General features: G+C 36.8%; 2 protein-coding genes across 2 annotated transcripts in view; one reads left to right on the top strand and one right to left on the bottom strand.

Annotated features, from left to right (window-relative positions):
* CWC27 (CWC27 spliceosome associated cyclophilin) overlaps positions 1 to 6,043 on the top strand; it is a 237,247-nt gene extending 231,204 nt beyond the window's left edge. The window contains exon 14 of the mRNA XM_072416360.1: positions 5,812 to 6,043. Within this exon, the coding sequence (XP_072272461.1) occupies positions 5,812 to 5,860 (49 nt within the window). The 3' untranslated portion in view covers positions 5,861 to 6,043. The remainder of the gene's footprint in view (positions 1 to 5,811) is intronic.
* ADAMTS6 (ADAM metallopeptidase with thrombospondin type 1 motif 6) overlaps positions 1 to 15,164 on the bottom strand; it is a 168,685-nt gene that overhangs the window by 62,907 nt on the left and 90,614 nt on the right. The window contains exons 10-11 of the mRNA XM_072416361.1: positions 12,371 to 12,517; positions 5,414 to 5,555 (exon numbers count right to left, since the gene is read on the bottom strand). Of these exons, the coding sequence (XP_072272462.1) occupies positions 5,414 to 5,555; positions 12,371 to 12,517 (289 nt within the window). The remainder of the gene's footprint in view (positions 1 to 5,413; positions 5,556 to 12,370; positions 12,518 to 15,164) is intronic.

The following is a 15,164-nucleotide window of genomic DNA, read 5'->3' as shown; positions in this document are numbered from 1 at the left end:
CGTAATAATAATAACAGGCAGAGGACATAAAATATATTATTGTGCAGTATAAATCAAATTGTTTCCTGAAATTGATGTGATGACTCTTTCAACATCCAGGCAGGAGGCTGAAATAACTTTAAACAAAAAATGTCTGCCAGGTGTTTGAAAAATTCCTTGACAAGACTGACAGCAATTACGCAGGAATAACACAAGGCGTATGATGCAAACTATTTCACCTAACTATTCTTTTAGACATTAAAATGTGAATTAACAATATAGATTCATAGAAAGTAAATGAAGATTCCAAAGTTACATGGGAAGTGGCAGTACCCATTACCGGGATATAGCAAGGTAAATGGAACATTGGTCAATTACAAACGAATGAAAAAAAGAAGGTCTGGGACAAGTTAAATACAATGCCTAGAGTTTATGTGCCCTGGAGGAAGCCTTTGTTCTATCAGAAAGGTGTCCAACAACTAGCTGTATTCTCATTATCCTATCAGTGACATCTTTTAACAGCTGTTATCAATAAAACAGCCTGAAGCCAGTGTGGAAAGTCTGCTCACTAAGGTCAGCTGTGCAGCCCACTTTTTCAAGACATGAAATTAACTAGTAGCAACACATTAAAGGTCATTACAGTTTTTCTAAGCAGCAAAAATTCTAATACAAAATGTAGAATTAGAATAATTGGTCAAACATTAATTTGGTAAAATAAAGTAGCGACTGATTAAATAATTATTAAAAATACTCCAAACGTCTGTTTTATAAGGTTTGCAGTAAAAATGGAAATTTATATTTTTTAGACTCTTTCTAGCAAATCTCAGTTGCTTATTTTGGACAGGAGCAATGGCTCCCATAAAGGTTTACAGTATCTGGTGGTCAAGCCGCAATACCAGATTTCCCCAAAAGGCAGCTGAATCCCACAACAGTTTTTTTTCCAGAGAAAAAAAACAGATGAATACCATTGTATGTTGTAAACATAATCAAAGGCTATCAATGTAATGAATAGAATCTTAACGCTTAGTCATATATTTTTTTCAAAGACTTAGACAAAGTAATATACTGTGAAAACCCATGAGGCTCAATTTATTTTAAAACTGTTGATGATGACAAAAGTTTACCCCGTACAATCGACATAAAGTTTTAGAATGGTTCTATTCTGAATTAGGGCTGTACAAGGATTACCAGAGCACAATTCTTAGAAAGCTCACAGTAGCAGTCACCAGCACAGTGACAACAAAGAAATAGCTGGCAATTATATTGCTCTGTTCCAAAGCAAGAAGGCTTGGAAGCTGACAGCAGGGTGAGCAAGCAGGATGTAAAAGGCTTTTAAATATTACATTATCGCTATAGAATCTCTCATCACAACATGAGGAAATGATTCATGGGTTTAAGATTGACTGGCATAGACTTGCAAACAAATTCCACACTGCTGAAAAAAAACAAAACAAAAGCTCACGAGTTATATACCGAGACTGAGCAAGTCTATATAAATATTATAAGTGCTGGGGAAATGTACTGCTATGGTTTATCATGATACCCATAGTGACATTTCCATACTATACCCTTATCTATAACTGTTATAGTACATTATAAACTATTTCATCATAAACTACTAATTAAATCATTGTGCACATGGGAAGTGCTCGTTGGGTCTGAAAGAGGTTTACAAACAAGCCAGAAAATCTCTGCATGTGATAAGCATTCCCTTTTCTCTATAGAGAGTAGTAATAGGTTGGTGTTTGGTTGGGTATGAGATTTAATATGTCATTGCTCTCCTGCCACTCTTCACATATATACATTAGAAGTTAGACTTAAGAATTGTTATAGGGAGCAGGTGTTCCACCTTGTTATATAGCGAGCAGGTGTTCCACCATACTTGGAAAGGTGGTTAGTGCCACCACCTGCAAGAAGGTGTAGACAAAAAGTATATGCAAGGGAAGAATACATGTTTGGACCCACTTTAGTGCCATTGTCATTACTTACATTGTCAAACCTGGAATGAATCTGGTCCAGGATGGAAAACATTTGCTAACAAATAGCAAATGACTTTTAACAAATCCATTCTAGGTTTGCTGGATCACCCAGGTTTACTGATGCAAATATATGCACTCCAGCCCTGGAGAGCTTTATTAAATCAGGCTCATTGTGACCAGTGGACCCAAATGAGGGCCCTACAAGGATTGAAAATGATGGGAAATCTCTCCAATGGGAACACACAGACTATAATAAAATCCTTTTTGTATTAATGTAGGATAAGGATAGACCCCTAAATCTTGTCTAATAACTCACACACATCTAAAAAAAAGAAAGTTTAGGCTAAATTTTGGCTTTAAGCTGTAAATGGACATAGAGTTGGATACAAAGAATAAAAGGAACCCTTTCTGCTACGTGAGGAAAGCTCAATGATCTTACAGGAAACAATTAAAAAAAAAGAGACTTCTCACTTGCCTGTGAAAGCATTTGTTATGAAAACCTGATCCTAAGCCTTTATTATTCCAAATCATATTACCAATTAAAAAGGAAACCTTATCTTAATGTAATTGGAACATCTGGAAACTATAAAAAAGGTGGGAGATGATGAAGCCATGTATGCAGACAAGAAATACACACCTAAAAAGTTCATCTTTTGAGCCCATTCTTCTCCACTAATTACTAATGACAATGTCTATTTTCCAAGTATGGTGACATTAAAGGAAATGAAAAATTTTGTGTGAAGATAATGAAAATTCATGAATATTTAAACTTCGGTGACACGGAAAATTAATTTTGTTTGAAACACAGCCAGCAAATGTCAACATCAATTATAGATGTGAATGTAGAGTCGAGCGGCGGGTGCTTTAGAGAGGCTGTGGTGGTTATATGGAACGAGCTCCAATTATGATCTTAATAAAGAAAATCTCACACATCTGTCTACAATGAATTTTCACTAAATTCCCTTTTGTAGGCCTCAGTTTAATGAAATACTCATTGTGAAATTTTGATTGGGGTGGGAGTGCGTGGGGTTCAAGAGTTTTAATATGATCAGTATGAATAAAAATAGAATTACACTGGATGTTTAGAAAATCTGCTTCAAAGGTGCATTCAGAATTGGTGTATAGTTAGAATTTATTGATACCTTGTTGTATCTGCTGTTAGGAAGTCAGTGATAAGGAACTAATAAATGAGATGCTTAAATACCATTACTAAATGGTGCTGTCCCAGGGCTATTCCTGAAAACAAAAGCCTAGATATTTAGTGAATTTTATGCGCTAAGGGTAGGGATCAGCTGATCTGAACTCTGATCTTTCCCTGTAGCACACATGCCATGCTTCTAATTAAAGCAGACCACTGAAAAAATAAATTCCTGACATGTCACAATGTACAGCTATGCAGATTTTAAAAACATTCTTCAGTCCACTGATCTCACTAGGTGGAGATTATGTCAGTCTGCGGCAGGTGAGAGGAAACGCATTACCAGTCTCCTTTCCCTTAGTACTATAGATTACTGAATGACTGATAGTCATGAAGATACCAAGGGATTTTACTGGAAACTAATCTTTATTAATGATGAAACTTTTTTATTTTTTAAACTAATACACATCTTTTCATTGTCAGGTATAAATTGTACAGACACAGACAATGTTATATCATTCAGAAACTTTTGCCATCCGTAGATAGCATATGACACTATGATGAAAATTGCCTAAATTTGTATGCAAGTTCTCTTGATTGAATGCAGGGATTTGGTAGAAATTCAAAAAATTTCCAATGTGTTTCACAGATATTTTCCACTTTCTCATGGGATAATTGAACATGTAAATGTGTTAAACAATCTTCAAGCAATGTACAGCATCAATACAAGCTAATGATGCTTCCCCAGCTGCCTTATTGCGTATGCTGGCAATGGACGAACAGCACCAGAGGAGGCAGAGGGGAAAAGTCCTCATAATATTCAAAAGTGGATTAAACACACATAATCCAAAGATGAGCTCACAGATGATGTGTAGTTATCAAAAGGTGGGGAACAGACACTTCTGACTTACAGATTGCGACAGTATATCTCTATAGGCAGTCATAAGGTAAGAGGTTGTCATAGTGTTTGCTCTCCTTCATATATTTGTAAACACAGCCAACAGCTGCACAGATACCAAAATGTATTTTCCTGGTCCTCCTCCTGACAGCTTACACATGGGTAATCCCACCCATATTACCCCTCCCAGGACCACCTTTTCCCCAATAAAAAACCCCTTACATTTACCTCCCAGTTCTTTTTCCCTCCTGCACCAGGACCATCGGACGCTGGTGAGGTGGCTTTTTTTTTTCCGGCGTCTTCACTGTTTTCTGGGAGCTGCGTTCCTCCAATGGACAGCGCAGCACCAGTCCACAGGCTTCTTGGTTGTAAGCGTACTGTGCATGCGCAGTAGTGCTCTAGGAAAGCCTTTCTGCCATCTTCCAAGATGGCCGAATTTTGAATCTATAGTACAGCGCGTGATATAGTACAGCGATCTCCCACGCATGCACGGTAACAATTATGAAGCATTTCAAGAAGTAAGTTTTCCTCTACTTCCTGCGGTGCTAAACCTAAACGGGGAAACTTCCTGTGTTATTTGGTGGAGTGTTTTTTGGCACTAAAGTATCTGCTGAAGACAATGTCGAGTAAGCGAAAACTTTTTTTTCTTCTTTTTGTAACGTTTTTGGAACTTGTTGAAATGTTTTTGGAAAGTTTTTGTAACGTTTTGAAAAGTTTTTGAAATGTTTTTTCAATGTTTTGAAATGTTTTGGAAAGTTTTGAAATGTTTTTCTGAACACAGATTCTAAGTTCAGAGCCTCAGTGATACGTGCAGCTCTGAAATAAATATTTTTTAATTTTCAGCAATAACGTTTTTTAAGTTGGCTTTACCCTCTCTCAATTAGGGTTGCTTGCTACATCCCATGTATACGCCGTCAGGAGGAGGACCAGGAATAGGGAAAATTGTTGTCATACTTACCCGTAATTTTCCTTTCCTGGGAACTCCTCCTGACGGCGTAGTTACCCACCCTCTCTGGTCCTGTTGCAAGACCTAAGACGGAACAGGGAGGTAAGTGGAAGGAGGTTTTTTATTGGGAAAAAGGTGGTCCTGGGAGGGGTAATGTGGGTGGGATTACCCATGTGTACACCATCAGGAGGAGTTCCCAGGAAAGGAAAATTATGGGTAAGTATAACAACAATTTTCCCTATTGTATAATTTGTTAGCCAGAAACTTGTCTAAATGCTGATCCTGGATAATACCAGGACAAAGATGGCTCTATCCCTTTTGAATATTGGCTTTCTCACTGGCTGCCTTCAAAGCTATTGTCCATGGTAAATCTAAGAACCCAATAAATAATAAGAAAATAGCAGTTTACACTTTATGGTAACACTTTAGGTAAAAAAAAAGTTTTATAAAATGTAAAGATGACAACTCCTTACCCCATATTTACATTGGCGTGATGTTGCTCCATATTGAAAACGGCATTGTTCATCTGCATCATACACCTGACCTGGAGCCACTGCTGGGTAGACAAAGTCACGTTTTGGAGGTTCATTATCGAGGCATGTTCCACGGCCTGAACTGGTTAACACAGAGCAAAATTAAGACATAAACTCTGCAAATAAACTCCCAATAACAAGATCAAATACAGTTAACTCAAAGAAAACCACATTATAAGACCTCCAAAAATCACAAGGACTCTTCTTTAAGCAGTTACAGAACCATTTTATAATTTTATACTGAAATAATATATGTAAGGCAGGGAGATCTGGATTTGGTAGGAATGCGACATATGAATGGTGGTTATTACCTAATAAACTACTCATTTTATTTGCAGGAAGCCTAGATACACTAATGATGAAATCATCAGCTACAGGAAGCCATGAAAGTTGAGCAAATAAAAGAACAGGGTAAGTCTAAAGAAAATGCAATGATGGGTTCAGATTCAACCTCCTCTCTTCGTGGGGAATGATTAATTAGATATTAGAAAATGAGAAGGTAAGTGGTATTTAGTATATACAAATGGATAAATGCTTACTATAAAAAATTGTCAACTGTCCTACTTGTGAAAACATGTGTAATCCTGACATTCACCAGACAGCACAGCCAAATCAGTGACCTCATTTTTCTTTTTACCAGAGTTCATTAGTACAGATTGGTCACCAGCTTACCCCAGACTGCTGATTATGAATGAAGGAGCATCACCAGGATGAGGTTATCCCACATCTCACTGTTTTGTCAGCATATCGACACCTGGGTAAATGTTTCATGGACTTTGTTTTTAGTGCTGCATATAGGCATCCTGCACTTAAAATAAAGTCATGCAAGGGACCCATTTCAACAATATGCAATGCACAAGATCTCAACCACTGGGGTGGGTTTCCCAAATTATACATTTGACAAGCTTTACATATGAAAAATTCATATAGAAATAAAGAAATAAATACTTAACACTTGTTAAAGTTGAAAAGGCTGCATTACATTGTTTACTAAATCGTTTCTATCCACAGCCATGAACTATCTCCAGTCAGGAAGGCTTTCCATAGCCTCATCAACTATTCTAAATTCTTGATATACTAATGTATTAATAACTGAAAGTACATTCAAGACTGTAATACATATAATTCCTAAAGGAATAGGAAATCCAGAAACAGTTAGCAGGGTCAGTCAATCAATAGATTGGTTTGTCTTTAATCTGAAATATATGGGGTCAGGAAAGAATGTCTTAGGTCAGATTAAACATTTCTAACTTACTGGGGTTTATTATATTACTTTGTTGGGTTCTTTTCAAACTCAGTGTGTTAGTATGGCTAAGAAATAAAAATGGTGAATCAATATTTAAAACCATTTTGTGCAACCCACTCTAACATGTATTATTTAAAGTTACTAAAAACATTAATCTACATTGCCATACCATTTGATAAACATTCATCTACATTGCCATAACATTTGATAAGCATAAACATTACTAGCCTGTTGAATTAAAACAAAATAGTCTCATGGGGCAATTTATGAGTCATACCATACTTATAGTCAGGGCCATGCCTTGGCATTTGGTTGCCCCCACGTACATATACAGGCCCTTCTGCATCTGCATCCATAGACACACACCAAAGCAGAATATATAAAGGTAAACTGATAAAACACTACCATTATCAATAATAATACACAAGTTTTCAGCCTAATGGTTGAAATATCCCTAAATAACAAAACAGTTGCTGACAAAATAAAAAATGTTTTCATCAAAAGCAAACCTGTTGTTAATCAAAAATTAGCCTGAGAACTAAATAAAAGCTGAGCACTAAAAGGTGTAGATAATAGAATTTTATTGTTTTTTTGTCTTGAAGTTATGATAAAATATAACATTCTTACCTAATAAAGTATTTTTTTGGACTATTTCATAGGCATGCCCTTAAAGCCCAAGCATCAATATAGTTCTGAATGCAGCTTGAAGACTCCATAACATGTTGTGATTGTGAGTTGCCCACATAATATGTTGCTGGTGCTGTTCAGTGTCAACATTTCTAAAGGTCAGAAGTGGTGTATGCATCTGATGTTCCACAAATTTAAAATAATTTTACCAAACTGAAAGCAATTTTCTACACGCTTATTTGCTATTTTTCCATTTAAACACTTCAAAATAAATTCAGTAATACACCTACGCTGGCATGAGCTAAATGCCAAGTCAGAAACATTGTTGAGTAGATTCCAAAATTTGTGGTAGGTTTTCCTGTGTCTTGTCACTCATTGAAAGCCAAAAAAGTGCAAAAGGAGATACACTTCTGTCTAGACCAGGAAAATGTAGTCTCAACATCTACAGCCAAGTCATTTTTTGGAACGAGAAGTGAACACTCACTGCCCGAGTATTCATTTAAAATAATAATTACAACAAAAATTCCCAAAACAAGTCACAAAATTTCAAAATCTAGTGAATCACAAATGCTTAGTTCACCGTGTTTAAAAAGAAGCGGTCTCCAAAAATGTTTCCACATAAACTCGCATATTCCTCCTGATACCACTGCTTTTTGCCAAAATAAATCTTACAGAACAAGCTACTTTCTACATTTTAGGATCATCAGCCAGCAAATTAATCAGGCTTTGCCCTTCAGTCAACTATAATTTTGGCAAAATAATCATTTTTTGCAAAGACAGATAGATTGCCCCAGACCACATAAGCCGCTTTCTTTATGTAGTGAATGCAACAAGAATAAAAAAAAATGTTCAGTACATCTCGAGAATCTTTGTCGTTTATAAAGATTGGACACCAGGGATGACCAAATAATGATCAAGCTATTTATTGTTTGGAGAATTCACTTTTAGCATTATAAGTAAACTCTACTTCCTGCTTGTTCGTACTCCTTCCCATCCCCATAGAATCTATCTAGGTCCTTGAATTGAGGAACAAAAAGACATGGGAGGTGGTGCCATGTTCAGTCTTTACTGTAAAAGTATTTATCTACCTGTATACTACAGTTAGCTGTCTACATATTTGTATGCTGCTGTTGTGGTTTGTACATTTTTTCTTCATTCCTTCAATATGGTCAGAAATAGAAAAAAAAATATTCCAGGTAAACACATCCCTCTCTTTCCTTCTCTATCTCAAGAGTTGATGATGTCTCCTCCATTATGTGACTGTGCCAGGTGGTGGCACCACTAAAAACAAGAGCGCTGCATCATGGGAGTGGGTCAATGGGTACTTTGCAATGACTCTATGAATTTGTCTTTAGGAACTATACTCCATCATTAAAAAAACACATTTTGTGAAATTTTTTCTCAAATTTCTCTCTTGAGCTCTCTTCAAAGAAAGGGAAATTCTTTCTTTGACAATTGTCATTGGAAGTGTCCCCAATGAAAGACTTCATATCTATTCTTGTGCCCCCCCCCCCCCCGAACTGTTAATCTTGGGGTCAATATTCCCAATTAGAACACAGACAGCAAAAAATCCTGTATCTCACCAATCTGGGAATGTTTGGTGCTCAGTTTATATGTAAATAAAAAAAGATTAGGAGCCAGCACATCCATCAATAGATTGATTTGTCTTTAATCTGAAATATATGGGGTCAGGAAAGAATGTCTTAGGTCAGACTAAAAATGTCTAATTTACTGGGGTTTATTATTTTACTTTGTTGGGTTTCTTTTCAAACTCAGTGTGTTAGTATGGCTAAGAAATAAAAATGGTGAATCAATATTTAAAACCATTTTGTGCAACCTACTCTAACGTGTATTATTTAAAGTTACAATATACATTCATCTACATTGCCAAACCATTTGATAGGCATAAACTTTACTAGCCTGTTGATTAAACAAAAAAGTGATACCATACTTATAGTCAGGGTCATGCTTTGGCATTTGGTTGCCCCATGTACATATACAGGCCCTTCAGCATCTGCATCTATAGACACACACAACAGCACAATATATCAAGTTAAATGGGAAAAACACTACCATTATCATTAATAAAGCACAAGTTTTTAGCCTACTGGTTCCAAAATCCCTTAATAACAAAACAGTTGTTGACACTAAAAAATGTTTTCATCAAAAGCAAACCTGTTGTTAATCAAAAAATAGCCTGAGAACTAAATTTAAGCTAACAATAATAGGTGTAGATAATGGTCTTGTGACCACTCAAAATTCCCCCCCCCCCCCAAACTGTCAATTCCGGGTTCAATATTCCCAATTAGAACACGGACAGCAATAAAATCCTGTATCTCACCAATCTGCACCACACAGAGACAGTCTGGTTGCTAGAGGGAATGTTTGGTGCTCAGTTTATATGTAAATAAAAAAAAAAGATGAATAGCCAGCACATCCATGGAAGATATAAGCAAGTGGGTTTACGAAGTTCCATCACAAATCAATAAAGAATTTCGGTAAAGCATTCTGTTTTAATCAGCTATGTGCTATGTGAATGTGCTGGCTACTTTCTTTGTTTAGCAAAAATACTGTTTTACCCTTCTTTATTGAAAAGAAAAAAGTAATTGGGTATACTTAAAAAAAACAACTGTGCTTTCTGTACACAAGCATCGATTTTTGTAATGAAATTTGGAGTTCATGTTGTCCATAATTTATTAATCTACAAGTGTCATTGAGTAAATACACTGTAACAATGTATTTATCAAAGTTGCTACCTTTTAACTATATATGACACCAGATAAAGAAACCTTACAAAGCAAGTGAGGTAACTTGGTCTATGCAGTGCAGTGTAGTAAAGAATGCACAAACCTGTGCAATGAGGAGACAAAACAACTTCTAAATTAAAGAAAGTCCCAATAAAGGAGGGCAAATGCTACAGGACAAGGTTTAGCAGTGTTCCAACATTTGAAAGAAAAAGGATATTTTTTCTAGGATAATGAGGTGCATATTTTGGTCAGATAGGACAACTAATTTGCAAGAGAAGTGAAAAAGGTTTTTTACTTCAAATTAGAACAACCCTCTCTGAACGGGGGGTGAACAGCCTTCAACTCCAAAAGTCCTCCAACTTTAATCCATTTTTAAATCTCTACCTTGGCATTCTATGTAATTCAAAATTTCAACACCTAAGCAGACTTCCTGACACCAAGGATAGGGACTATACCAATCACTCACCTGAATCTCTGAAGAGCATCTGTGAACATGCAACTTGTCAAACCTTGAAGCAGATGGGGTACAGCAGCAGGAGACTACACAAAGCGCTACTCCTGTCAGCTAAAAATCTTAGGCTACCAATCACAAGGGCTCACCAAAATTAGACAGGAGAAGATTGGAAAAATTGAGCCTGATCTGATGTTTTTCAATTACTTGTGCAATATTTGGATGATATGGTAAGAATTGGACATCAAAAACATGAAAGCATGAATCCATCCTGCCTTGCATAAACAGTTCAGGCTGGTGGTGGAGGTGTACTGGCCTATCCATATCTCTATCCAATAGAGCAGAGGTTCCCAATCCCGGTGCACCCACCAGCGGGGTCAGGACAGGTCGGGGTGTGCACCGGCCACAGCCATGGACCATGTCTCCCAGAGACATCGCAGGCGGGATGTGTCTCTGGTGGATTCTGGCACCATGACATCACTCTGGGGGAACGTTTTTCCCCTTTGAGTGACACATGGCTCCCCTCGCATGCGTGGTCCAGAGTCAGTACATTTAGTGGTCCGTACCATGCAAAAAGGTTGGGGACCAGTGCAATAGAGCACCTTTGGGATGTGGTGGAATGTAGGATTCATATGGATGTGCAGCTGACAAATCTGCAGTAAATACATGATACAATCAAGTCAATATGGACCTCGGTGTGTTTCCGGCATCTTCTTGAATTGTTGCATCACAGCAGTTCTGAAGGCAAAAGGGGGGCGGGGGGGTCCAACCTGGTACTAGCATGGTGTACCTAGTAAAATTGGCTTTTTTTACACCATTTTAACACCGTGCAGCTAGACGTTTGTTGGTCAATATAATCTATTTGCACATTTAAAATAGTCATACATAGTGATACAATAGTGATAATGTTTTGTTTCATGTGATATAGGTGGGGTATGAAAATTCAAACATGGGAATACAGCAACTTAATTTCAGTCTCTGACTAAGTAATAAAAAGAATCATAAAATTCAGTAAATGTATTCTACAGCATCACTTTTAAGTTTTATCATGTCTTGGCAAGAAGCAAATGTAAACTTCAATGACAAAGCAAGAGATTGCACCATGACCTGGGGTGCACAATTAATGCTAAGATTAGCATCAGAACTGTTTCAGTACAAAAAAAAATATCTGATAAAAAAAAAAATAGCATAAGCAAATACCACCCTCACTGCATATGCAATACAGGAACCTTTTAACAGTTTGCTGACATTCTCATATTACTTTTTCAAAGGTGTGGTGGGGGAAGACCAATTAGTTTAGAAGTATTTGGATACATCATGCATTTCATGTTTACAGGCTCTTCAGACACAGAGGATAGAAGAAGAAAATAGCCAAGGTATAGAGAAATAAGCTTTTAGTCTGTTTCTGTCGGAGTGAAGGACAAGACCTGTAATAATTAACCGCACTACAGACAAAGCAGACTAACATAGATGTACCGTGTGGTTGGGTAACGTGGTGTAAATCTTTGTCTAAAGCTCTGCTCTGAATAAGGAGTGCTAGCAAGTCACCGGAACAGGAGGTCATAGTTGGTGCAAAATGGTGGAATCGCCCCTGCTTTAACCCAACAGCAAGGATGTCTACATATCTAAATACATTATTGATCCTTTAAAACAGCCCGCCTATAGTAATGTAAGAAATAGGAGAATGTAATACATTTACTGAGCATTGATTCTATCCCAGTGATGTCACTACTGTAACTTTAGCAGCATAAAAAAAGTATATAATCAACAGGTTAGAGGATGCTATACAGTCAAACATTGAGATATATAAAGCAGACGGTACTCACTCTAGAAAGCTGGTGATATATTCTCTGCTGCAGGCCGACCAGGAGAAAGGGTTTGTGTTAGAAGTAATGTGAGCTGCCATTAACTTGGCGGCTTCATGACCTTTGGTCCCACAGGAGTTTCCAATTCCATCATGGTTCATGCCAAAACTAGAACATACAAGAAAAAAAGAGAACATGTGCAGATAAGTGAGTGTCCACTATGATTCGTAAAACACTTTACTGCTGACTCTTTTTTGCAAATACCAGAATTTGTTTTGCAAAACTTGCACAACTTGTTGAACCATTCATTATTGCAAAGGGGACATGCGATGCCTCTTCTACAATAAATCACACTTAACTTTTAAGAAAATAGCTGAGTTGTTGGAACTGAATGTTTAGTGTACATGGGTGTATGAAGTCTGTATTATATATTGCAACTGAGAAAGGCATTGGTTACCAACAATGTAATGCTACTATCGCTTTTAGTTCTTAACTTCAAGGGCATTTTTTGATTAATTGGAGTCACCAGCATGGCACCACAAATCAGAATTCCAGCCCTATGTGCACCACAACATTGACTTGTGCTAAGTGTACATGACATGATACATCTACATGTTATAGGACTGGCATTATTACTTTTTTGTTGTCTGTTTTCATTGAATACTTCACATTTCTAAGCTAACCCTGAAAGTGTACTTTATAAAGCACATGAATGTCTTTGATTTCTGGGTGTTTACACCAATGTCTGCTGCTTTGAAGATAACAGACAAATGAACATTTGCAGCCAATACTAATGTTCTAAGGATCAATTCAACCTTGATTAAAAGTTAGGTAAGGACAAGGAGTTATTTAAGCTATTTGAAGACTCATTCCTAATAAAATATACAGATGAATATATCATAGAAATATATTTCAGGAAAAGTTAGTTACCCATCTATCTCTGGGGGTAGATTGTAAGCTTCTTTGTTATTGACATGACTATGTATAATGTAAGTGCTGAGTAATGTTGACACTACATAAACACAGGGTATTATTGGTATATATGGCTTAAAATTGAGGCATTTTGATGGGAGTTCATATCTCCCACCTGTTAGCCAATTGCTTGAAACGCTGTGTAATGGTTATCCCAAATTCTTGAAGAACACATTTTTTGGCTTATGCCACAAATTATTTTATATGAATAAGAAACCAAAAAAAACATTGCAAGCAAGCATACTACACATTGAATTTTTTGTGCTTTCATGTGCAATTTTTTAATCTCAAAAATGTACCCTTTCTAGGGGTTCCAGGATCTCAGTGAATCTCGTGGCAAGACCTTATCATGGAGCAGTTTATTTAACACTCTTTTCTGGCCAAGGATGTTTTTACTTTTGCTTTGAACCAGCATGAAAAAAAAATAATTATGGTGCCAGGCAGTGGACAGAACATTTTCTTCTGCGATGAAACATTAAAACTTGATTATTTGACTTTTCCAGACGAAACAGCCCCACTTCAGTCATAACATCCTGTCACTCTGGACCAACTAGACAGGCAGCTAAAGACGTTTTAGACGCAGTGCAGATTATATCAGTATGCCCACATCAGTCATTTCTGCAGTAAACATATCATTATCAAGAGGCATACCACATCCGCTTGTAAGGCCTAGACTGGCGTGTCATGGTGGGCTGTGGATGCCACAGAAGTGGGATTGTGTTTATCTGTCTAACTGTACAGTATGGCTCCCCCCACCCAAGAAAATGCCAATTCCAGGTGATGAATACATATCTTACAAATACACACATACTAAACAACAGGAACAAATTCAACAAAATGCTATTTAATAAAACACTGCAAAAGGTCAAAATCAGTAAATGCAAACTGCAATCTGTGTAGCAACCAATCTTTGGGAAAACTGGGTTCAATAATATGAATTTTGAATGGCTGATATGAAGCTTTTAGGCTGTGCATTTAGTTCTTTGCTTCTTGTTTAAGCTCTTTGCCCATCTGCAGGTTGTAATGCAGTGCTTTGCACAGACAAGTTTACCATGTTTTGTGTATTTCCATTAAACCCTATGTAAAGTGTGTTTTACTGCAAACTGCATCAATCATACAACATATGCCTTTATAGAGACCCTTTTGCAAATTTAAAGGACTGAAGGCAAAACATGGAAAGTTCAAACATTTTACTGTTCACTTGTTCATCCCATAGATAAATTTGTTAATGCGCTTGCGTCTAATCCAGACAGTAAGTCAGTTTCCTAGCATTGCTTTATTCTTCCATGTCATGTCCTCTTCTAGCAATGTTTAATAACTGTTGATGCTAGCCCAGCTCCTCCACCCCTCCTCTCTTTACATAACCCTTAATGTAGTCGCAGAAGGAAGGAGCTACTATAATAAAAGGATTTAGTCTGCCAGGACTTCTGACAACTTTTGACAATAATGTGCAATTTGCAGACTGGTGAGATGCATTATATTACATTTTGTCCTTCGTTTTAGGTGGGCTTTATTCATTTTTATTAGAGATCATATCTAATATTGATAAAAACTGCTAAAACTGGCAGTGTTACAAAAAAGCAAATGCCAGCTGTCAATTTGGTATGTGCTGGATGGAGAATCACAAATTTGATCAGCATCTATGGACAAAAAAAAGCCACTGTCTTTTCCTCTAAATATAGTAATTAAACTCAAGAACCTGTTAACTAGCTACAAACATAAACCTATAAAATATTGACATTTAAAGTCCCAATAGCTCTATCGTATCTCTTGCATAATAAAGTCTCAGGGATAAAAAGTTTCAAAGCATTAAGGAGAAACTGATTATTTGAGAAAGCCAACA

This window comes from Pyxicephalus adspersus, chromosome 6, assembly GCF_032062135.1.
Source record: "Pyxicephalus adspersus chromosome 6, UCB_Pads_2.0, whole genome shotgun sequence".
Taxonomy (NCBI): domain Eukaryota; kingdom Metazoa; phylum Chordata; class Amphibia; order Anura; family Pyxicephalidae; genus Pyxicephalus; species Pyxicephalus adspersus.
The sequence above is the reverse complement of the archived record's forward strand: the minus strand, read 5'-3'. Positions and strand labels throughout refer to the sequence as shown.